The sequence below is a fragment of the Argopecten irradians genome, chromosome 3 (assembly GCF_041381155.1).
Source record: "Argopecten irradians isolate NY chromosome 3, Ai_NY, whole genome shotgun sequence".
Classification (NCBI taxonomy): Eukaryota; Metazoa; Mollusca; class Bivalvia; order Pectinida; family Pectinidae; genus Argopecten; species Argopecten irradians.
The window spans coordinates 62,511,199-62,534,697 of record NC_091136.1 but is presented as its reverse complement, the minus strand read 5'-3'; the positions used below and the strand labels follow the sequence as shown (position 1 = coordinate 62,534,697).

At 42.0% G+C, this 23,499-nt stretch overlaps 1 protein-coding gene across 2 annotated transcripts in view; it reads left to right on the top strand.

The window, feature by feature from the left end:
• The window catches only part of LOC138319325 (uncharacterized), a 63,320-nt gene that overhangs the window by 38,672 nt on the left and 1,149 nt on the right, over positions 1 to 23,499 (top strand). For both annotated transcript variants that reach the window (XM_069262401.1, XM_069262400.1), the window contains exons 3-5: positions 11,696 to 11,937; positions 12,092 to 12,284; positions 19,305 to 23,330. In XM_069262401.1, coding sequence (XP_069118502.1) covers positions 11,696 to 11,937; positions 12,092 to 12,284; positions 19,305 to 23,330 — 4,461 coding nt within the window. The remainder of the gene's footprint in view (positions 1 to 11,695; positions 11,938 to 12,091; positions 12,285 to 19,304; positions 23,331 to 23,499) is intronic.

Here is a 23,499-nt window from a genome sequence, read left to right as displayed (position 1 = left end):
AGTTATTTTAATCAAGCTTTAATAACACAATCTATATCTGTGTTAGGATCCTAGTCTCCATTAAAAGTTCAATTAATTTTTGTTGATTTTAGTTGTGAATGTAATTTACTGGTAGAGTGGCCTGCCTGTAATATTGCTTACACGCCTACCTAACTTTACAAACACTTATATATCATATATTACAGTCAAAAACAAGGTAATCAAATGTATTATACCTGGGAGTTAAAAAGGGGGCCAAATTCAGTATTACACAGGCACTAATTGTTAGTAATGGCCAGCAGTTAGTGTTTATTGTGTGACAACATGGAACAATCCCATGATTATATACAAGTATACATGTGTATATATATGTGGATTGAACAAAAGTAACAGATAATTTTGACAGTCAGATCGTTACTCTAACAGTGATCTACACTTTGATATTGTAACCATCTATACATAAACTGTGCTTTTCAATCTGAAGAAAGTGTTTAGGAACTCAATAGAAATGTTACTGGGAGGGAAACTTGTAAAAATATAACTAGGAAGAAAATACCTTGTGTATATATAGAATCTTACATGAGTGGCTATGTGATATGAAATTTATCAAACGAGTTCAATATTTTGATACGGCGAGTGGCATATTAAATTATTTAACGAGTTTGATAAATTTCATATCACAGAGTCATGAGTGTAACATTCTAATTATCACATAATTTTTATTAATAGAAATATAAGTAAAACTTTTAATTTTGTCTCTATATAAAATGATAGAAATCTGGCGCGGATGAAGCGTTTCCATCTATTGAGACAATCATGCGACGTCATATATAGATTATGATGTCAAAACTACAGATGACGTCAAAATAGTGTTATTACACATGTGTCTTATGATATTTATGACATGGTCATATGACATGGCTGGACGGGCCAGTTATGTGATAAAGATTCATCTTGTAGAGGTAATTCCATCATTTTGTTTTTTAAAGTATGGACTAAATGAAAAATATGTATCTGTTATTTAGATTTCATACAAAGTTAGGTTTAAATGCCATGCAGGTGATCCAATAAATCAGGCTTTGGGAATCTCATTTATTTTACATTACTGTATAATGTATTATAAATCACCTTTCTAGTTTTTACCTTCAGAAATGTTAATTGGACATGCATGATTGCACAACTAAGGATGCTTTATTGCCTGTTATGAATTAACCTAATTGATTTGATATCGTGAATTGGAATGCTCCTATTTTGGAGATATATTTGGACCTCATTAGCTGGTATCTTGTAGATCCTGTGTAATTTGAAGTATTTTGTTGATTCACGTTATATTTTTGACAACATATTAAGGTACATTTACTAAAACTAAAATTATTGTATATAAGTAACTCAAAGTTTTACAATGACCCGCTGACAAGGCTTGAGTGTGTTTTTAATTGATATGATTCAATAGTAACATAGAAGAGCAAAGAAATTGGTCATGATCTCCTTCTTTGTATATTGTTAATTTACATTTATCACCTTTCTTATATAAACCAAGAGAGAAATATATATCTATATACATATACATGAGCCGAGAAAGCGCTAGGGAGAAAAAACTGTTTTATAGTTGTGTTTTTTTATGTACATATACATGTATAGACTTTATAAAACTCCCCTAACTTGGTAGTTGTAAGTAAATATAGTTTCTTATTGATTAATGATAAAAAGAAACAGTAAATCAGACATTATGTACGTGATGGAATGAAAGATCACTTTAAACTCAGTTTAGAAAACAAATATTTACATCAAAGGTAAAAAGCATTACAGTTTCATTTATTGACCTGGAGTATTAGTTGTTGTCTGTCAGGGATTGTACTCTCAATCAATAGGGATGTGCCAAGGGTCTCCAACTATTGTTGACACATTCGATTAGTGCCACGGCACACACAAATGTACCTATATAACAGTATAGGTGATATAGGTTATAGTAGAATTCAACCTCAAGTGTATAGTACAACATACTGTGGTATAGACTTATTGTCAAGCTTCACATATGGCAATTGTCCTCAAATAGCACAATTAGAAAATAAAAGAAACAAGAGTTTACTGCTAAACATGAATAATTATTTAAAACATCAGACTTATGTAGGTTAAGATTTTTATCTGTCAAAGTCAAGGTCAAATATTTTATAGGTCAAGGTCAAACTGTTTAAAGATGCTCCACGGCCGACAGAGCATAAAAGATACTAATCATTTGAACAATAATTGGCGTTTAATTGTGTATACATATGTCTAATCAACACAAAAAATCATATAAAATAATTCATTTTGCATTTGGTACATGTACAATCAGTTCTTCATTCCATATAGGACATAGTGCCATGGATTTTTTTCAGGATGCAATTAATTATTTTTGATATTTTTATCGTGAAGTAAAATTAGAAGCTCAAACTTTTCCATGGTGGTGATGGTGTAATGTAAGTAACTTTTGCAACTCAAGAAAAGTTCTTATTCGTCTGCTCCTTGTCACGATAGAGAAAAAATACAATTGGGTTTTTTGAAGATTTTCTGAAAAAGAGGGTAAGTGACTGTCACAGTATATTTCACCTAAAGATAACACACCTCCTTGTTAGAGGCAAACTTAAATTGTGTATTTCTCATTCAATTTCCTTTGTGAAATATTTCTGAAAAATACGGATGTGAATAAAGAAAGGTACAGCAGTGTAGACTACTATCCATGAGTACCGTAGTGATATAATTGTGTTTGCACGAGATTGAATTTAACAGTGTGATATCGTCCTTGATCAAGTTGGGTGAGATATGAGGTTATAGAAATGGTGGAGAGTAAACAAGCCTCTCGATTCCTAGGTCTGATGTCACCTGGCACGCTGCCAGTTGTTTAGAAGATTAAATTGTAAATGTTGTCTTTTAAAACTTGTGTGGTTTGGTGTATTAGTGTTCTAAATGAAACCTGGGGTACTTAGCTCATACTGAGGTCAATGCAGAGTACATATACATGAATGGGAAGGTGAAAACGAAGGCACAGTTCTGATCTGGATATATAGGTTTGAGTCTGTCACAAGATAAGAATGACCAGATTGAAGGGACCCTCTGTTCTGGAGGTCAAAGTTCAGTCTAATGAAGCATGGCATTTAACAGGCGCTTATAAATCAGATTAATTTTCAGTGTATTTTACATAATATGGAAGCATGTAGATGCAATATTGTAGCTCAAAAGACTTTTAGACAGAAAATGGTGACGTCTTTAGAGCTACAATCGGTGCCTATTACTGCTAATGGAGCAAAGTAATGGTTATGCAAACCATTATTAAAGTGTTTGTATGCACTTCATTGTACTTGTTTTATATCGATTACCTACTAGGTAATAAAACTGAATCGTATGAAAATCAAATTCACAGCGAGACATTATTTTGTGAAATATACATATAAAGGTCTTCTTGAAGGAAAATTATACAAGCCAACAAAATGTGAACTTGGCATCTAGTTAGCGTTACGTATAAAGAATAGTTGTTATGTTTGTTTTGGACAAAAATTATGTAAAAATGCATGTATATGCATGAAATATTTGGAAACCTACAAAAAAAGTACAGAAAGGTGTGCCGGAGTGATTTTCTGAGGCACTGCTCCACTATGACACATACATTTCTAAGCACCTTTCGTAACGGCTGTACCAAATAATCAGTTAACTGCCGCAATCCAGGACATATTTGCATAAACAATTTTTTGTGCTTAAGTTAATGTTATTTTGAACTTATTCAAGGATATTTAAATTTACAATCATGTTTTCATATATTTGAAAAGTTATAACAATTGTTCATGAACAATTTTTAAATTAGTGTTCAAGCTCTCATGTAAAATTACGTGAAAATTTGTATCTTGTAAAAAATTCAAATGAGAAATACATAATTTTATTGACATAATCATGTTTGCTCAGTCAGGAGTCTGTTACTCAGAAATATTTATGAATATGCTAAATGTAAAAGATGCTCTTTCGCTGACAGAGCATAAACAATACTCATCATTTGAACAATAGTTGGTGTTTAATTGTGTATTTATGTCTAATTAACACAAAAAAAAACATATAAATATATTTTTTTTTAAATCAATATTGCTTTTGGTGCATGCACACTCAGTTCTTCATTCCATATAAGACACAGTGCCACAGAACTTTTTTGGGATGCAATTAATTATTTTTAATATTTTTATCTTTGACTAAAATCAAAGGCTCAAACTTTTGTAAGTATCTTTTGTAACTGAATAAAAAAAAATACTTATTCGTCTGTTCCTGTTTTTGATAAAGAAAAATTCCCATTTGTCAGCGGTGGAGCATCTTTAAGTTAGACAATTAGTATGAATAGCCAGTGAAGTAGACAGTAAAGTTGTTTGACACTGTGTCCTGCCTGGTACCATTATTGGGGTGATATAAGCCTGAGTACCACCACCAGAGAGCACCACACGGTACCAGGGTGTGATACCAGAGTGTGATACCAGGGTGTGATCAGGAGAAACACCAGATTGTTGTACAGAGCACACACTCTTTCATAACCTGACAATCAGCAATGATCATGTTTTATCTACTACATTCTCCTTGTATTGACACTGATCACAATGGTTGATATAGGCCGAAATTTGTAAATCATGAGTTTGATTAATAAGTCTTAAGACTTCAAGTTTAATATTAAATTGCCAAGTTATCAGGGAATAATTATAATGTCAAAACATTATGCAATATTATGCCCCATTTTAATATCCCTTTTGTAAAAAGTTTAATTCTAAAAGTAAACATCCAACATGCAATAAACCCCCGGATTCAGATCCTTGGGGTTAATGTTAGTAGGCTTATTGTCTCTCGGACGTAAGAGCAAAAATACCAAATTATGGAAATTCTTGTGACTTTTATTTAGCCCACCGTGCTGATGTTCAAACTGATAAAAAAAAAACATAGCTGCCATCTTGGATTTTGGCAGTTGATGTTTGTTACCACTATTTCTCAGAAAGTATTGAAGGGATCTGTCTCAAATTTCAGATGTAGGTTCCCCTAGGGCCCTATTATTGCATATTTTATTTCGGAACCGATCTGTAAACAAGATGGCTGCCAGGCAGCCGTCTTGGGTTTGTCATTTGATAGTTAAAGTTTATTACTGCTATTTCTCAGAAAGTGCTGAAGGGATCGTTTCAAATTTCATATGTAGGTTCCCCTATTGCCCTTGTTGTGCATATTGCATTTTGGGACCGATCAGTAAACAAGATGGCCTCCAGGCAGCCGTATTGGATTTTGATAATTAAAGTTTGTTACGGCTATTTCTCAGAAAGTACTGAAGGGATCGTTGTCAAATTTTCATGTAGGTTCTCCTAGGGCCCTAGTTCTGCCTATCGCATTTTGGGACCGATCGGTCAACCACCATCAATGATTTTGATAGTTTTAAGTTTGAAAAGCAGAAAAAAGAAGTTTAAGTTTGAAAAGCAGAGAAAAGATCCCTCTTTCTTTTGTTGGACATAGATTAATCTTTGGTGGGCGCCAAGATCCATCTTGGATCTCTTGTATGACACCACACTATGATTGACTCCCCTGGGGTTTTGTCAGTGTTAGCTACTTTGTATAATCATATTGAAAAGTTAGCTGATTGCTAGTTTAGATATTAAGGTGAACTTTATTTATATATCAGATGTAGATATATTTAATCAGTTATACAAATATATACATATATAATAACTGGTACCCATTGCCTATCAACAAGGCCACAATTTCTATATGTGGTTCATGTTTAATGGAATGAACAATTTTTGAAACATAAGAAGGGAATTGTACAGAAGGTTCAGAGAACTGTTGCCACTCAATGGGTGAGGCAGGTTGGGGTGGGTTAGGGTGGGAGTCACCGGGTGGAATAGAGGAGTGGATGGGGGGGGGGAGACTTTCGACACAACCTACATAATGTATATATACACAGACATCACAACCCAACAGTTACCCAGTCTGAAGACTACATAGGGGCCCTTATACTGGAGCCCTGGTGGTCTGGGGTCAACTGTAGGTTATAGGACTGTGTCTGAAGACTACAGAGGGCCCTTATACTGGAGCCCTGGTGGTCTGGGGTCAACTGTAGGTTATAGGACTGTGTCTGAAGACTACAGAGGGCCCCTTATACTGCAGCCCTGGTGGTCTGGGATCAACTGTAGGTTATAGGACTGTGTCTGAAGACTACAGAGGGCCCTTATACTGGAGCCCTGATGGTCTGGGGTCAACTGTAGGTTATAGGACTGTGTCTGAAGACTACAGAGGGCCACTTATACTGCAGCCCTGGTGGTCTGGGATCAACTGTAGGTTATAGGACTGTGTCTGAAGACTACAGAGGGCCCTTATACTGGAGCCCTGGTGGTCTGGGGTCAACTGTAGGTTATAGGACTGTGTCTGAAGACTACAGTGGGCCACTTATACTGCAGCCCTGGTGGTCTGGGATCAACACAACCTACATAATGTATATATACACAGACATCACAACCCAACAGTTACCCAACAAACCAACACTAGGGGACTGATAAGGGCTGCATTATAAAACTTTTCTTGGTTCTGATATTGAACTCTATTGGTTATGATTTCAGACAGTCTTATCTTAATTCTTATTTTTTTTTTAATTTTCATGTATAGTTCAATTTAAAATTCTATTTAGAACATGATTAATGATAGCTGTTATTTGAATACTTTTATCTATAAAAATCAGAAAACGGTCTAGCGAGTCTCTAACGACTCACAGGTGATATTCACTAGGTATATACACAGGTATTACAAATTTATGACTTTTTCAAATCAGATCTTGAGGCTGAATGTATGCAGTGAATAAGAATTTGACTTAAACCCCGCTTTGTAAACAATAAAAATGCAATGAAAAACACTGTAAGGGGAAACTCTCGCGACTGATCAAATGCAAATTGAATTGCGATGGAATCAATAAAAAGGTTTGTAAATACATTAACAGGTTGGCCTCAACAATTTCAATGTTGAGAATTTTATCAGGTAATTGGGGAGGGGACCTAGTCTACCATCGCCATACCTTGGGGACATGTTTGGTCCTGTCTGGCTGTAGACCTGGAGCTTCAGTCAGGCGGAATATCACTACAGGACGATTACACACGGCCTTGTGGCTCCATCCTTGTTTGCTGACAATTCAACATTAGATCGATTTTTAAGCAGGAATCAATAATTCAATATTGAAAACAAATCAAAACAATGGTATACAAAAGAGTATCCCTGTAAATGGTGCCAGTCCTTTTACTGTTGTTTAATGTTAAAACTTCCCTTTGTAGTCGCTTGACTTTGTGATATCTCAATGAATTGTTCTGTATCATGGTATCTTCACAAAGTCTTGGAGAAAAACAAGTAGATGTAAACCTGACCCAGAGATAGAAGACTACCATAAATTATTACTGAAACATTGATGTCAGCATGTATCCTGTAATATATTACACTAAAATTGTCATTAGCAGTTTTACACAGTAAACAAAGAGTAAGTGATGTAACAATTGTACTACATGTACAGGTATATACAGGTAAATATAAAGGTGTCAATGTAGATATATATACAGGTGTACCACTTAACCTTTACCGCCATAAAGGTAAAAAGTATACATTTACTGATGCTGACATTATAATCATATATTTTTTATAATATTTATCAACAATAATCAAATTTGTAGCTTAAAGTTAAAGTGAATTTGACATTAAATGCCATTGCATTATAAAATAGGAATCCAAAATAAAAGTAATATAAAGTCAGCTAACAATGCTAACAGAAAAGGTACTATATTTGATAATTAAAATTTGATGTCCATATATTTCTGAAACAGTTTTTAACACATGGCAGGTAAAGAATAAAGGTGTTGTAGAGTTGAGTCTTCAGACTACAGAGGGGCCCTTATACTGGAGCCCTGGTGGTCTGGGGTCAACTGTAGGTTATAGGACTGTGTCTGAAGACTTCAGAGGGCCCCTTATACTGCAGCCCTGGTGGTCTGGGATCAACTGTAGGTTATAGGACTGTGTCTGAAGACTACAGAGGGCCCTTATACTGGAGCCCTGGTGGTCTGGGATCAACTGTAGGTTATAGGACTGTGTCTGAAGACTACAGAGGGCCCTTATACTGGAGCCCTGGTGGTCTGGGGTCAACTGTAGGTTATAGGACTGTGTCTGAAGACTACATAGGGGCCCTTATACTGCAGCCCTGGTGGTCTGGGGTCAACTGTAGGTTATAGGACTGTGTCTGAAGACTACAGAGGGCCACTTATACTGCAGCCCTGGTGGTCTGGGATCAACTGTAGGTTATAGGACTGTGCCTGAAGACTACAGAGGGCCCCTTATACTGGAGCCCTGGTGGTCTGGGATCAACTGTAGGTTATAGGACTGTGTCTGAAGACTACAGAGGGCCCTTATACTGGAGCCCTGGTGGTCTGGGGTCAACTGTAGGTTATAGGACTGTGTCTGAAGACTACATAGGGGCCCTTATCCTGGAGCCCTGGTGGTCTGGGGTCAACTGTAGGTTATAGGACTGTGTCTGAAGACTACATAGGGGCCCTTATCTGGAGCCCTGGTGGTCTGGGGTCAACTGTAGGTTATAGGACTGTGTCTGAAGACTACAAGGGGCCCTTATCTGGAGCCCTGGTGGTCTGGGGTCAACTGTAGGTTATAGGACTGTGTCTGAAGACTACATAGGGCCCCTTATACTGGAGCCCTGGTGGTCTGGGGTCAACTGTAGGTTATAGGACTGTGTCTGAAGACTACAGAGGGGCCCTTATACTGGAGCCCTGGTGGTCTGGGGTCAACTGTAGGTTATAGGACTGTGTCTGAAGACTACAGAGGGTCCCTTATACTGGAGCCCTGGTGGTCTGGGGTCAACTGTAGGTTATAGGACTGTGTCTGAAGACTACATAGGGGCCCTTATACTGGAGCCCTGGTGGTCTGGGGTCAACTGTAGGTTATAGGACTGTGTCTGAAGACTACAGAGGGCCCCTTATACTGGAGCCCTGGTGGTCTGGGGTCAACTGTAGGTTATAGGACTGTGTCTGAAGACTACAGAGGGGCCCTTATACTGGAGCCCTGGTGGTCTGGGGTCAACTGTAGGTTATAGGACTGTGTCTGAAGACTACAGAGGGTCACTTATACTGGAGCCCTGGTGGTCTGGGGTCAACTGTAGGTTATAGGACTGTGTCTGAAGACTACATAGGGGCCCTTATACTGGAGCCCTGGTGGTCTGGGGTCAACTGTAGGTTATAGGACTGTGTCTGAAGACTACAGAGGGCCCCTTATACTGGAGCCCTGGTGGTCTGGGGTCAACTGTAGGTTATAGGACTGTGTCTGAAGACTACAGAGGGGCCCTTATACTGGAGCCCTGGTGGTCTGGGGTCAACTGTAGGTTATAGGACTGTGTCTGAAGACTAAAGAGGGCCCCTTATACTGCAGCCCTGGTGGTCTGGGGTCAACTGTAGGTTATAGGACTGTGTCTGAAGACTACAGAGGGCCCCTTATACTGGAGCCCTGGTGGTCTGGGGTCAACTGTAGGTTATAGGACTGTGTCTGAAGACTACAGAGGGCCCCTTATACTGGAGCCCTGGTGGTCTGGGGTCAACTGTAGGTTATAGGACTGTGTCTGAAGACTACATAGGGGCCCTTATACTGGAGCCCTGGTGGTCTGGGGTCAACTGTAGGTTATAGGACTGTGTCTGAAGACTACAGAGGGTCACTTATACTGGAGCCCTGGTGGTCTGGGGTCAACTGTAGGTTATAGGACTGTGTCTGAAGACTACATAGGGGCCCTTATACTGGAGCCCTGGTGGTCTGGGGTCAACTGTAGGTTATAGGACTGTGTCTGAAGACTACAGAGGGCCCTTATACTGGAGCCCTGGTGGTCTGGGGTCAACTGTAGGTTATAGGACTGTGTCTGAAGACTACAGAGGGCCCCTTATACTGCAGCCCTGGTGGTCTGGGATCAACTGTAGGTTATAGGACTGTGTCTGAAGACTACAGAGGGCCCTTATACTGGAGCCCTGGTGGTCTGGGGTCAACTGTAGGTTATAGGACTGTGTCTGAAGACTACAGAGGGCCACTTATACTGCAGCCCTGGTGGTCTGGGATCAACTGTAGGTTATAGGACTGTGTCTGAAGACTACAGAGGGCCCTTATACTGGAGCCCTGGTGGTCTGGGGTCAACTGTAGGTTATAGGACTGTGTCTGAAGACTACAGTGGGCCACTTATACTGAGCCCTGGTGGTCTGGGATCAACTGTAGGTTATAGGACTGTGTCTGAAGACTACAGAGGGCCCCTTATACTGGAGCCCTGGTGGTCTGGGGTCAACTGTAGGTTATAGGACTGTGTCTGAAGACTACAGAGGGGCCCTTATACTGGAGCCCTGGTGGTCTGGGGTCAACTGTAGGTTATAGGACTGTGTCTGAAGACTACATAGGGGCCCTTATACTGGAGCCCTGGTGGTCTGGGGTCAACTGTAGGTTATAGGACTGTGTCTGAAGACTACAGAGGGGCCCTTATACTGGAGCCCTGGTGGTCTGGGGTCAACTGTAGGTTATAGGACTGTGTCTGAAGACCACAGAGGGGCCCTTATACGGGAGCCCTGGTGGTCTGGGGTCAACTGTAGGTTATAGGACTGTGTCTGAAGACCACAGAGGGGCCCTTATACTGGAGCCCTGGTGGTCTGGGGTCAACTGTAGGTTATAGGACTGTGTCTGAAGACTACAGAGGGCCACTTATACTGGAACCCAGGTGGTCAGGGGTCAGCTGTAGGTTATATGAATGTGTCTGGTGACTACAGAGGGTCACTTATACTGGAGCCCTGGTTGTCTGGGTACCAGGGTTGTAGACTGGGATCAACTCTAGTTTATAGGGTACTACCCTGTAGAGTAATTATAGGGTAAATAAGGCTATAGAACCCATAAGGGTCAATACGTCCATAGGACCAATGAGGGTCAATAAGGCTATATGACCAATAAGGGTCAATAAGATTATTGGACCAATGAGAGTCAATAAGTCTATAGGACCAATGAGTGTCAATAAGGCTATAGCACCAATGAGGGTCAATAAGGCTATATGACCAATAAGGGTCAATAAGATTATTGGACCAATGAGAGTCAATAAGTCTATAGGACCAATGAGTGTCAATAAGGCTATAGCACCAATGAGGGTCAATAAGGCTATAGCACCAATGAGGGACAATAAGGCTATAGGACCAACAAGGGTCAATAAGTCTATAGGACCAATGAGGGACAATTAGCCTATAGGACCAATAAGGGTCAATAAGTCTGTAGGACCAATGAGAGTCAATAAGGCTATAGCACCAATGAGGGTCAATAAGGCTATAGCACCAATAAGGGACAATAAGGCTATAGGACCAACAAGGATCAATAAGTCTATAGGACCAATGAGGGACAATTAGTCTATAGGACCAATAAGGGTCAATAAGTCTATAGGACCAATGAGGTAATAAGATCAGTAGGTTTATAGGTTCATTGAGGTTATTTTTTAATATGGTAAATAAGGCTATAGGATAAATAAGGCTTTAAATTGGTTTAATTACCTTATATTTTCAATAAGTGTATAATACTAATAAGGTTAAGAGAAATTTCATTTATGTGATGTATATATATATAAAGGGCCAATAAGGTTTGTAGACACATAAAAGAACATTAAACATTGAAATGGTATTTTAATTTTTAGGCTCCAGGGAAGATCCGTCTCCGAGTATTATGGAATGTCTCCAAAGGAACCGTGAAGCGTGGTTTGATGAAAGTGTATGGACCGAGACATGTAAAAACATGGGCTCAGGAAATAGTGGTACTGGGCATGCTCAGAAAGGCTCAACATCCCAGCTTGCTTCAGTGTCTGTGGACAAGCAGCTCAAACCCTTACTATGAGACGATGACCTTGATTACAGGCGAGGTCATCACAAGTGACTCCAGGTAGGTTTTTGTCTCCATTATTTGGAAAGGATTTTTAGTTACATTAATTTGTGTTTTTATGTAACGTTATTATAAAAACCAACACTATCTCCATTGTTGCCTTTCTGTGTAGTTGTATGGTATCTGTTTGTCATGTGACCTCTGTGTGTTACAGGATCATTTGTCTGGAGTTAACTAACAATGGCACTCTGCAGGATTTTCTGTACCGTTTGGACACTCCCCTTCCCGAGACCTGCCAGAGAATGATCGTACACGACATTGCTGAGGGTCTTATGTGTCTACATGAACAGAATATTCTTCATGGCAACCTCTCAACAGCATGTGTCTACCTCAAAGGCTCATTACAGGTGAGTTATCTCCCCTGAATTATTAGGAATTTTCATTAGGTTCTTTGTCCAGACAGTATCTTCCAAGGTTATATGTTTTCATATATTCATATTTACAGTTTGCACTGACATGGTCTAAATAACCATTCTTTCTAGTATTCTCATTATCATAGTATAATGATAGTAGAACACATGCAGCGATTCTGTAGTAGAGACAATCGATCAAGGGAAGGTGACTCAAGATAAAAAAATCGGAAATCAGTTCGCAAATCATAAAGAAATGTTGCTAAAGACATTAAAGCATAATTAAAACATTAAACTGATTTTGGCAATTTGATATTTTAAAATGAAAAAGTATAAGAAACCAAGAACTATTTTCTTTTGTTGTCAATGTCGCAATATGGTGGATAACGTGGGGTCATGACCTCACTTTTGGTGGGAACATATGAATGACTCGATAACAATCAGCTGTTCAATCGAAATTCTTTGGAGATGACGGGAGAGAAAAGAATATGGGTATTTAAAAGAAGTATGCAACTGTCATGAGAATCATAAAAAAAATAATTCCTCTTTGCTTTTTAGGTCATCTGACCCGAAGAGTCAGGATGATCTATCGTCATCATGCATCATCCATCGTCGTGCCTCGTCCGCCAAGTGTAAACTTTTCATTCAAACAACTTCTTCTTTTAACCGAAAAGTGCAGGGTACTGATATTTGGCTTGTAGCATGCTAGGATGAATGGCTACCAACTTTGTTCAAATAAATGATATTGACCTTTATTTAAGGTCATAGGGGTCAAATAGGCTAAAATCTTTAAACAACTTCTTGTGCATAATAAACTAAGAGGCCTAGAGACATGATATTGGGTTTGTGATATGCTGGAATGAATGGCTACTTAGCTTGTTCAAGTGAATGACCTTGACCTTCATTCGAGGTCACAGGGGTCAAATAGGCTAAACTCTTAAAATGACTTCTTTGTAAATAACTAAGAGGCCTAGAGACTGGATACTGGACTTGTAGCATGGTGGGGATCAAGGGACCTTCATCCATGGTCTAATTCATCAAATATATCAGAACCTGAGCTTCTTCTATTCAAAGAATTCTTTGTATTGCCTGAATTGTTTGCCACTACTATATTCTTTGAGGTGTTGTATTGTGCCAATAGTCAGATGACCGTTAAGGTCCATGGGCCTCTTGTCTCAATCAGTTTGTAGTTGAACATTCCTATACAACTCTAATATATGTACTAACTGACTAGACTTTATAAGGGGTAAGCGACTATATACTATAGGTAGACCCCACAACCATCTGGCCAATCCTGTTGATTATCTTTAGTGATAGAGTTCCACAGTTTACATGAGTCTGTGCCTCCGTTATTGTCCCCTCTGTGTATAGAGCATTGTCTGAGTTGACTCCTGAGTCTGTGCCTCCGTTATTGTCCCTCTGTGTATAGAGCATTGTCTGAGTCGACTCCTGAGTCTGTGCTCCATTATTGTCCCTCGATACGTTGTGTCTGAGTCGACTCCTGAGTCTGTGCCTCCATTATTGTCCCCTCTGTGTATAGAGCATTGTCTGAGTCGACTCCTGAGTCTGTGCCTCCATTATTGTCCCCTCTGTGTATAGAGCTTGTCTGAGTTGACTCCTGAGTCTGTGCCTCCATTATTGTCCCTCTGTTATAGTTCTGAGTGACTCCTGAGTCTGTGCCTCCATTATTGTCCCCTCTGTGTATAGAGCATTGTCTGAGTCGACTCCTGAGTCTGTGCCTCCATTATTGTCCCCTCTGTGTATAGAGCGTTGTCTGAGTCGACTCCTGAGTCTGTGCCTCCATTATTGTCCCCTCTGTGTATAGAGCATTGTCTGAGTCGACTCCTGAGTCTGTGCCTCCATTATTGTCCCCTCTGTGTATAGAGCGTTGTCTGAGTTGACTCCTGAGTCTGTGCCTCCATTATTGTCCCCTCTGTGTATAGAGCATTGTCTGAGTTGACTCCTTAGTCTGTGCCTCCATTATTGTCCCCTCTGTGTAAAAAGCATTGTCTGAGTCGACTCCTGAGTCTGTGCCTCCATTATTGTCCCCTCTGTGTATAGAGCATTGTCTGAGTCGACTCCTGAGTCTGTGCCTCCATTATTGTCCCCTCTGTGTATAGAGCATTGTCTGAGTCGACTCCTGAGTCTGTGCCTCCATTATTGTCCCCTCTGTGTATAGAGCATTGTCTGAGTCGACTCCTGAGTCTGTGCCTCCATTATTGTCCCCTCTGTGTATAGAGCATTGTCTGAGTCGACTCCTGAGTCTGTGCCTCCGTTATTGTCCCCTCTGTGTATAGAGGATTGTCTGAGTCGACTCCTGAGTCTGTGCCTCCATTATTGTCCCCTCTGTGTATAGAGCATTGTCTGAGTCGACTCCTGAGTCTGTGCCTCCATTATTGTCCCCTCTGTGTATAGAGCATTGTCTGAGTTGACTCCTGAGTCTGTGCCTCCATTATTGTCCCCTCTGTGTATAGAGCATTGTCTGAGTCGACTCCTGAGTCTGTGCCTCCATTATTGTCCCCTCTGTGTATAGAGCATTGTCTGAGTCGACTCCTGAGTCTGTGCCTCCATTATTGTCCCCTCTGTGTATAGAGCATTGTCTGAGTCGACTCCTGAGTCTGTGCCTCCATTATTGTCCCCTCTGTGTATAGAGCATTGTCTGAGTCGACTCCTGAGTCTGTGCCTCCATTATTGTCCCCTCTGTGTATAGAGCATTGTCTGAGTCGACTCCTGAGTCTGTGCCTCCATTATTGTCCCCTCTGTGTATAGAGCATTGTCTGAGTCGACTCCTGAGTCTGCTCTTGTCCCTGTGACTGTCCGACTCCTGAGTCTGTGCCTCCATTATTGTCCCCTCTGTGTATAGAGCATTGTCTGAGTCGACTCCTGAGTCTGTGCCTCCATTATTGTCCCCTCTGTGTATAGAGCATTGTCTGAGTCGACTCCTGAGTCTGTGCCTCCATTATTGTCCCCTCTGTGTATAGAGCATTGTCTGAGTCGACTCCTGAGTCTGTGCCTCCATTATTGTCCCCTCTGTGTATAGAGCATTGTCTGAGTCGACTCCTGAGTCTGTGCCTCCATTATTGTCCCCTCTGTGTATAGAGCATTGTCTGAGTCGACTCCTGAGTCTGTGCCTCCATTATTGTCCCCTCTGTGTATAGAGCATTGTCTGAGTCGACTCCTGAGTCTGTGCCTCCATTATTGTCCCCTCTGTGTATAGAGCGTTGTCTAAGTCGACTCCTGAGTCTGTGCCTCCATTATTGTCCCCTCTGTGTATAGAGCATTGTCTGAGTCGACTCCTGAGTCTGTGCCTCCATTATTGTCCCCTCTGTGTATAGAGCATTGTCTGAGTCGACTCCTGAGTCTGTGCCTCCATTATTGTCCCCTCTGTGTATAGAGCATTGTCTGAGTCGACTCCTGAGTCTGTGCCTCCATTATTGTCCCCTCTGTGTATAGAGCATTGTCTGAGTCGACTCCTGAGTCTGTGCCTCCATTATTGTCCCCTCTGTGTATAGAGCATTGTCTGAGTCGACTCCTGAGTCTGTGCCTCCATTATTGTCCCCTCTGTGTATAGAGCATTGTCTGAGTCGACTCCTGAGTCTGTGCCTCCATTATTGTCCCCTCTGTGTATAGAGCTTGTCTGAGTCGACTCCTGAGTCTGTGCCTCCATTATTGTCCCCTCTGTGTATAGAGCATTGTCTGAGTCGACTCCTGAGTCTGTGCCTCCATTATTGTCCCCTCTGTGTATAGAGCATTGTCTGAGTCGACTCCTGAGTCTGTGCCTCCATTATTGTCCCCTCTGTGTATAGAGCATTGTCTGAGTCGACTCCTGAGTCTGTGCCTCCATTATTGTCCCCTCTGTGTATAGAGCATTGTCTGAGTCGACCTCCTGAGTCTGTGCCTCCATTATTGTCCCCTCCTCTGTGTATAGAGCATTGTCTGAGTCGACTCCTGAGTCTGTGCCTCCATTATTGTCCCCTCTGTGTATAGAGCATTGTCTGAGTCGACTCCTGAGTCTGTGCCTCCATTATTGTCCCCTCTGTGTATAGAGCATTGTCTGAGTCGACTCCTGAGTCTGTGCCTCCATTATTGTCCCCTCTGTGTATAGAGCATTGTCTGAGTCGACTCCTGAGTCTGTGCCTCCATTATTGTCCCCTCTGTGTATAGAGCATTGTCTGAGTCGACTCCTGAGTCTGTGCCTCCATTATTGTCCCCTCTGTGTATAGAGCATTGTCTGAGTCGACTCCTGAGTCTGTGCCTCCATTATTGTCCCCTCTGTGTATAGAGCATTGTCTGAGTCGACTCCTGAGTCTGTGCCTCCATTATTGTCCCCTCTGTGTATAGAGCATTGTCTGAGTCGACTCCTGAGTCTGTGCCTCCATTATTGTCCCCTCTGTGTATAGAGCATTGTCTGAGTCGACTCCTGAGTCTGTGCCTCCATTATTGTCCCCTCTGTGTATAGAGCATTGTCTGAGTCGACTCCTGAGTCTGTGCCTCCATTATTGTCCCCTCTGTGTATAGAGCATTGTCTGAGTCGACTCCTGAGTCTGTGCCTCCATTATTGTCCCCTCTGTGTATAGAGCAGTCTATTGATCTGAGTCGCTCCTGAGTCTGTGCCTCCATTATTGTCCCCTCTGTGTATAGAGCATTGTCTGAGTCGACTCCTGAGTCTGTGCCTCCATTATTGTCCCCTCTGTGTATAGAGCATTGTCTGAGTTGACTCCTGAGTCTGTGCCTCCGTTATTGTCCCCTCTGTGTATAGAGCATTGTCTGAGTCGACTCCTGAGTCTGTGCCTCCATTATTGTCCCCTCTGTGTATAGAGCATTGTCTGAGTCGACTCCTGAGTCTGTGCCTCCATTATTGTCCCCTCTGTGTATAGAGAGCTTGTCTGAGTCGACTCCTGAGTCTGTGCCTCCATTATTGTCCCCTCTGTGTATAGAGCATTGTCTGAGTCGACTCCTGAGTCTGTGCCTCCATTATTGTCCCCTCTGTGTATAGAGCATTGTCTGAGTCGACTCCTGAGTCTGTGCCTCCATTATTGTCCCCTCTGTGTATAGAGCATTGTCTGAGTCGACTCCTGAGTCTGTGCCTCCATTATTGTCCCCTCTGTGTATAGAGCATTGTCTGAGTCGACTCCTGAGTCTGTGCCTCCATTATTGTCCCCTCTGTGTATAGAGCGCATTGTCTGAGTCGACTCCTGAGTCTGTGCCTCCATTATTGTCCCCTCTGTGTATAGAGCATTGTCTGAGTCGACTCCTGAGTCTGTGCCTCCATTATTGTCCCCTCTGTGTATAGAGCATTGTCTGAGTCGACTCCTGAGTCTGTGCCTCCATTATTGTCCCCTCTGTGTATAGAGCATTGTCTGAGTGACTCCTGAGTCTGTGCCTCCATTATTGTCCCCTCTGTGTATAGAGCTTGTCTGAGTCGACTCCTGAGTCTGTGCCTCCATTATTGTCCCCTCTGTGTATAGAGCATTGTCTGAGTCGACTCCTGAGTCTGTGCCTCCATTATTGTCCCCTCTGTGTATAGAGCATTGTCTGAGTCGACTCCTGAGTCTGTGCCTCCATTATTGTCCCCTCTGTGTATAGAGCATTGTCTGAGTCGACTCCTGAGTCTGTGCCTCCTTATTGTCCCCTCTGTGTATAGAGCATTGTCTGAGTCGACTCCTGAGTCTGTGCCTCCATTATTGTCCCCTCTGTGTATAGAGCATTGTCTGAGTCGACTCCTGAGTCTGTGCCTCCATTATTGTCCCCTCTGTGTATAGAGCATTGTCTGAGTCGACAGTCCTGAGTCTGTGCCTCCGTTATTGTCCCCTCTGTGTATAGAGCATTGTCTGAGTTGACTCCTGAGTCTGTGCCTCCATTATTGTCCCCTCTGTGTATAGAGCATTGTCTGAGTCGACTCCTGAGTCTGTGCCTCCATTATTGTCCCCTCTGTGTATAGAGCATTGTCTGAGTCGACTCCTGAGTCTGTGCCTCCATTATTGTCCCCTCTGTGTATAGAGCGTTGTCTGAGTTGACTCCTGAGTCTGTGCCTCCATTATTGTCCCCTCTGTGTATAGAGCATTGTCTGAGTCGACTCCTGAGTCTGTGCCTCCATTATTGTCCCCTCTGTGTATAGAGCATTGTCTGAGTCGACTCCTGAGTCTGTGCCTCCATTATTGTCCCCCTCTGTGTATAGAGCATTGTCTGAGTCGACTCCTGAGTCTGTGCCTCCATTATTGTCCCCTCTGTGTATAGAGCATTGTCTGAGTCGACTCCTGAGTCTGTGCCTCCATTATTGTCCCCTCTGTGTATAGAGCATTGTCTGAGTCGACTCCTGAGTCTGTGCCTCCATTATTGTCCCCTCTGTGTATAGAGCGTTGTCTGAGTCGACTCCTGAGTCTGTGCCTCCATTATTGTCCCCTCTGTGTATAGAGCATTGTCTGAGTCGACTCCTGAGTCTGTGCCTCCATTATTGTCCCCTCTGTGTATAGAGCATTGTCTGAGTCGACTCCTGTCAATTCCTAATACTGGAGCTAGATCATAGGCAGATTACATTGTTTTAAGAATCTTTGTTTATTTTATCTACAGTTACAGTCACTTAATTACTAAGAGGAGGAGGGGAGGGAGTATAAACATTGTCAATCTGCTTCAGTTTGTTATGTCTTGAGTGACATGAAAATATCGACATAGAGTCAAAGGGAGACAATTCATCAATGATGTTGAAATGATAGATACATGCATTGTAAAATAAGAACAGTATTATCAAAACAGAAACATTTTAGCATGCATGCTGTTACATAATATCTTTACAACTGTGTTTGGTAGAAAAAGAAGTATTCAAGACTAGCATTTAAATATTTGTTTATTTTATGACATCTGAAAATTTGCCAATAACGAACAGAAAAAAAATTCATATCAAGGAAAACGAAAAAATGTAAATAAGATACGGCTTTAAATTGACACTTGTGTATTACATGCATTAGAGCTTATTTTTCAGACTTTGCTATTAATTTTACACTTTCTATTTGTGTTTAGAGCATGGTGATGAGGGCAGCCATTGGAGACTTTGAGGATTCCCAGATGTATGGATCTATCCACCAGAATACTGACACCACCACCCTGGGGGACAAAAGACACTTCTTTCTGCCAGACATCCGCTCGTTTGCGTTGGTAGCTCTAGAAGTGGTGTCTAAGATGTGTGAAAAACGTTTTGTCAGTATGCAGTACCAATGGAACAAGCAGGTGACTCCAGAAACATACAGTTCAGCCAATGCTTATAACCCTGTTGTTCAGAACTCGGCCAATCAAGCTAAGGAATACATGGAAGTGTATCATAGTGATTCTGATGGGGAAGATGACCTACTGTATTGTGGGAGAAGACAACCCCCCGGGGTACAGTCTCCTGGTGAGGTCATCGAGGAAATAGGTCGACGAAGTCGCAGTATGTCACCGCGAAGTCGTCCTCAGTCAGCTCAGTCTAATAAGAGTCGGTCACGGACACTGTCACCTGACATGAATCGCAGCAAGTTCCTCAATTCTGTACAGACCAATTATCCCAGCAGACTAAGTACTCCAGATTCCAACATTATCTCTCCTGAAGAGGAGTATCCATGCTTTCCTAAAGTCAAATCAGATAGTAAGATATCTAAGGAACGTCCCTTATCACCAGAGCGACCATCATCAGGCAGGAAATCACCAGGGCGTCCAAGAACGCCCTCCAAAAAATCTAAAAATAAGGACCAAGCTTTTGAAGCTTTTGCTACAGAAACAAAAAAGTCAAAACCAAAAGGTTTAAAAAAAATTGACAGTAAAAAATGGCTTTCTAAACCGGGTTCATTGATAAGAACATTAACTGGAGCAGAAACAAGTGTGTCTTTGTTCAAATCCAAAGAATTCAGAGATGACGACGCAGAGGAAATAGACGATGAGGAAATAGACTATGGACCACTTAGGGCTAAACAAGCTCTAATGGCTCGCAATGATTCCTCCAACTCTATAACATTCGAAAGGGAGCGACATTTACATCGTTCCTCCTCCAAACAAAGTGACCAGTGGAGCATTCTCAGTGACATGGAGTACAGTACATCTCATGGGCTCCGTAAAACTGTATCCACAGACTCACGCTCTTCCATGTGGTCCAACCTACCCCTGCCTGTAGAGATGATAGACATTGAGGGGGGCGGGGAGAGGGATTCCTTTGACACAATGATCGGTCAGTTACCAGGAATGACAGACTCTTTAGAGTACCACTCGGCCTCTAGTCGGCCAGGTGATAACTGGAATCCAAAGTTTAATGGCACCTACAAACCTGGAGCCTACTGGAGACAGGATGGACCTGGGCCTTCTCAGTTTGAACTTGTAGATTATTATGATGAGTTACAAGGGAAGTATGTTAAAAAGTTACAGCTGCGAGGAGGTATTCATAGGACGCTTTCCGGTTCCCAGATCATGGGAGCACCGGTACATAGAACCTACTCAGGGACACAGGTTCTACACAAAACCAGTTCAGGGCTACAGGAGATTCTGGAGCAGGCAGAGAGCATGGAGGAGGAAGACCAGCCTCAGCCTGCCAACAATTGTGTACAGCCATCCAACGACCTCTCCAAGTCTCAGCCTGTCAAAAAGTTAAAGGCTAAAATATTAAAAGAGGAAAAATCTGAAAAACTTTCACGATCAAAATCTCTAGATAGACTGACTACGCAAACCAAAGGAGCACCAAAATCTAAAGAACTTTCCAAAACTGACAGACCTGTTGTTGCACCAACTCCAGAACCAGTAATCAACCCAGAAATCTCAGCTCACAAGAGAGCTCGAGCTAGGAAGGCTCTTAAAGGGGCCCTGGCTAAAGGAAATATGCCCAATGTGTTTCCTCTACAACGAGACTCCAAACGGGGACAAAAGCGAGAAATGGAAATAAAATATGCAAATGTTAAAAAACTTCAAACTCAGGGTAGCCAAGTTGACAAACACCAAGATTTGAATAAAGATATGAACCTTGAAGTAGAAAAATGTGATGAGAATGATATGCCCTCACAAACTTCAGTTGATACGTCTCCTCAAAGACTGGGTGATATTCCCAAAGAAAATCTGGATGATACGTTCCCACAAAGGTTTAGTGATACATCACCACAGCGACCAAGTGATCAAGGTGAAGGTCACACTACTGGTATCCGTAAATACCACAGCTTCAGCAGTAATGACAGTACCAGTAGTCTTGGCTCCAGTATACGTCTGAAAAAAGCCGACGCATCACTCACCAGTGGTGAACTTACCTCTCTGTCGTCTCAAGCAGACCATGATATTGATGAACAAACTGGGAGGGACCCAGATCTACCGTCGAAGGAAGTCCTCCTGCGAAGGACAATACAAAATAAGGCCAAAGTGGTGGACAGTGGTTTTGACAGTGAGAGTAGTGAAGTTTCTTCAGATGTTTATGGACATCACCAGCATTATAACTTTTCATCAGACGACTCTGCTTATCCTGATCACAGGGACCGGCGCTTACAAAGGAAACCGTTTCGTAACACCTTAAAGAAACCCACAGACAATAGCGAGTTGCAAATGTCTGAGAAAGCATTTGTTATTACTGGTTTTAGCACAGGAAGTGCAAACATGGCCATTAGCCCCGGTGATGGGATAGATATGGTTACTAAGGACAATGTTCCCTCAGAGTATGTAGTAGTGGATAGTGTTGTGAGAGATCGAGACTTTCATAATGACGTGTCAGACGAGGAAATGTTAGAGGATGATTTCATGAATTCTCAGGGAAAATCAAGGATCATTCAAGTGTCGGCTGCTCCACTTACTGTCATGAGTATAGACCAGAAAGCATTCAAGGACCAAGTCTATGACAATAGGCCTGTGTCTCCACCACAAACTAGCTTCAAATCCTCTGAGAATAGGCCTCCAACGCCGGGACGAACAGGACATAGGCAATCCATGTCTTTCTCATCAGTTGAAGATAGACCGCCAACTCCTGGTCAGTCAGGATACAATCGTCTAAAAAGTCCTCCAGCTACAACACCTGAACGATCTGTCCAAAACCGGCTTAAAACTCCCCTCAGGAGGCCAAAACCACAGCCAGAGGTTAAACCCAACAATCAACATGCCAGTCCTCTTGTAGCCAGTAAACGATATCGTGAACTGACCATGAAGGGGGTTCCTCTGCGAGTATCAGTGATCTCAGCTGACGGAGAGGAAAAACTTGAGGAGGAAATAGATGCTGATGAAGACAAAGAAAAAGTAAAGGAAGTAAATGAAGAACTAATTGATAATCAAACAGATGATCAAAAACTGTTTGATCATTTAGAATCCAATGGTTTCTTTCATTTGCCTCAAAAGAAAATCCGAGACAAGCCTCTGTCAGGTGGCATCTTTCCTACAGCTCACGTTTCTCGTCGGGACCAACACTTGAGGAATAAAAAAAGGGGCAGGTCACGTCCAAACAGACTTGCTTTGGACGAGATCATTCGTGAACTACCAGAGGACAGGAGTCCTTCACCACGACTCCTGTCACCAACTACCAATATCTTATCCAAAGACTCGTTCAACAGTCATTCTGGGAGTGAAGCCATGCTCAACCAACCTTCCTCTATGGACGAATCAGAGAGTATCCACCCTACCCCTATACCTCATGTTTCCCCAATGGTTAATCAAGCATCAGTGGTGGTTGACGCTGAGTTGTATATAGATAGGGTATATTCTCAGTCACAAAGCCTGGAGCCCATACCCCGACATGTGGCTATGAAGGACTCCGACTTTGATATGCCCATCCCTCTAGAGAGGAAGGGAATTCCTCAAGTCTCTTACATACCTCTCAATCAGGATTCACATGTGGACAGCCGTTTGGGTCGGGAGGAGATGGAGGAGGGGGACGAGGAGGAGGAGGAGGTAACTCTGCTAAGTGGAATGGATGACAAACACATCCTCAACTGTCATAAACTTACCTCCGATATGCATTTACTCTCCTTCCATGACCTCCTTCCAGCCAGGAAAGAAAACTTTGAGATCCTCAAGGCTAAGCTCTATGAGGGTGGACAGCTGGGAAGCATTGGATTCCAAGTAAGTATATGATAGTGAGATTTTTTTCTTCTCTTGTACGATAATACTTTTATAGTAAATATCTATTGTGTGCACAATTGTATATCAATATGTCCCACTCAACATTTCTAATATATGTTTATATGAACCTGCTGTACCTGTATCAGTCGGGTTTATTTGTTATATCCTA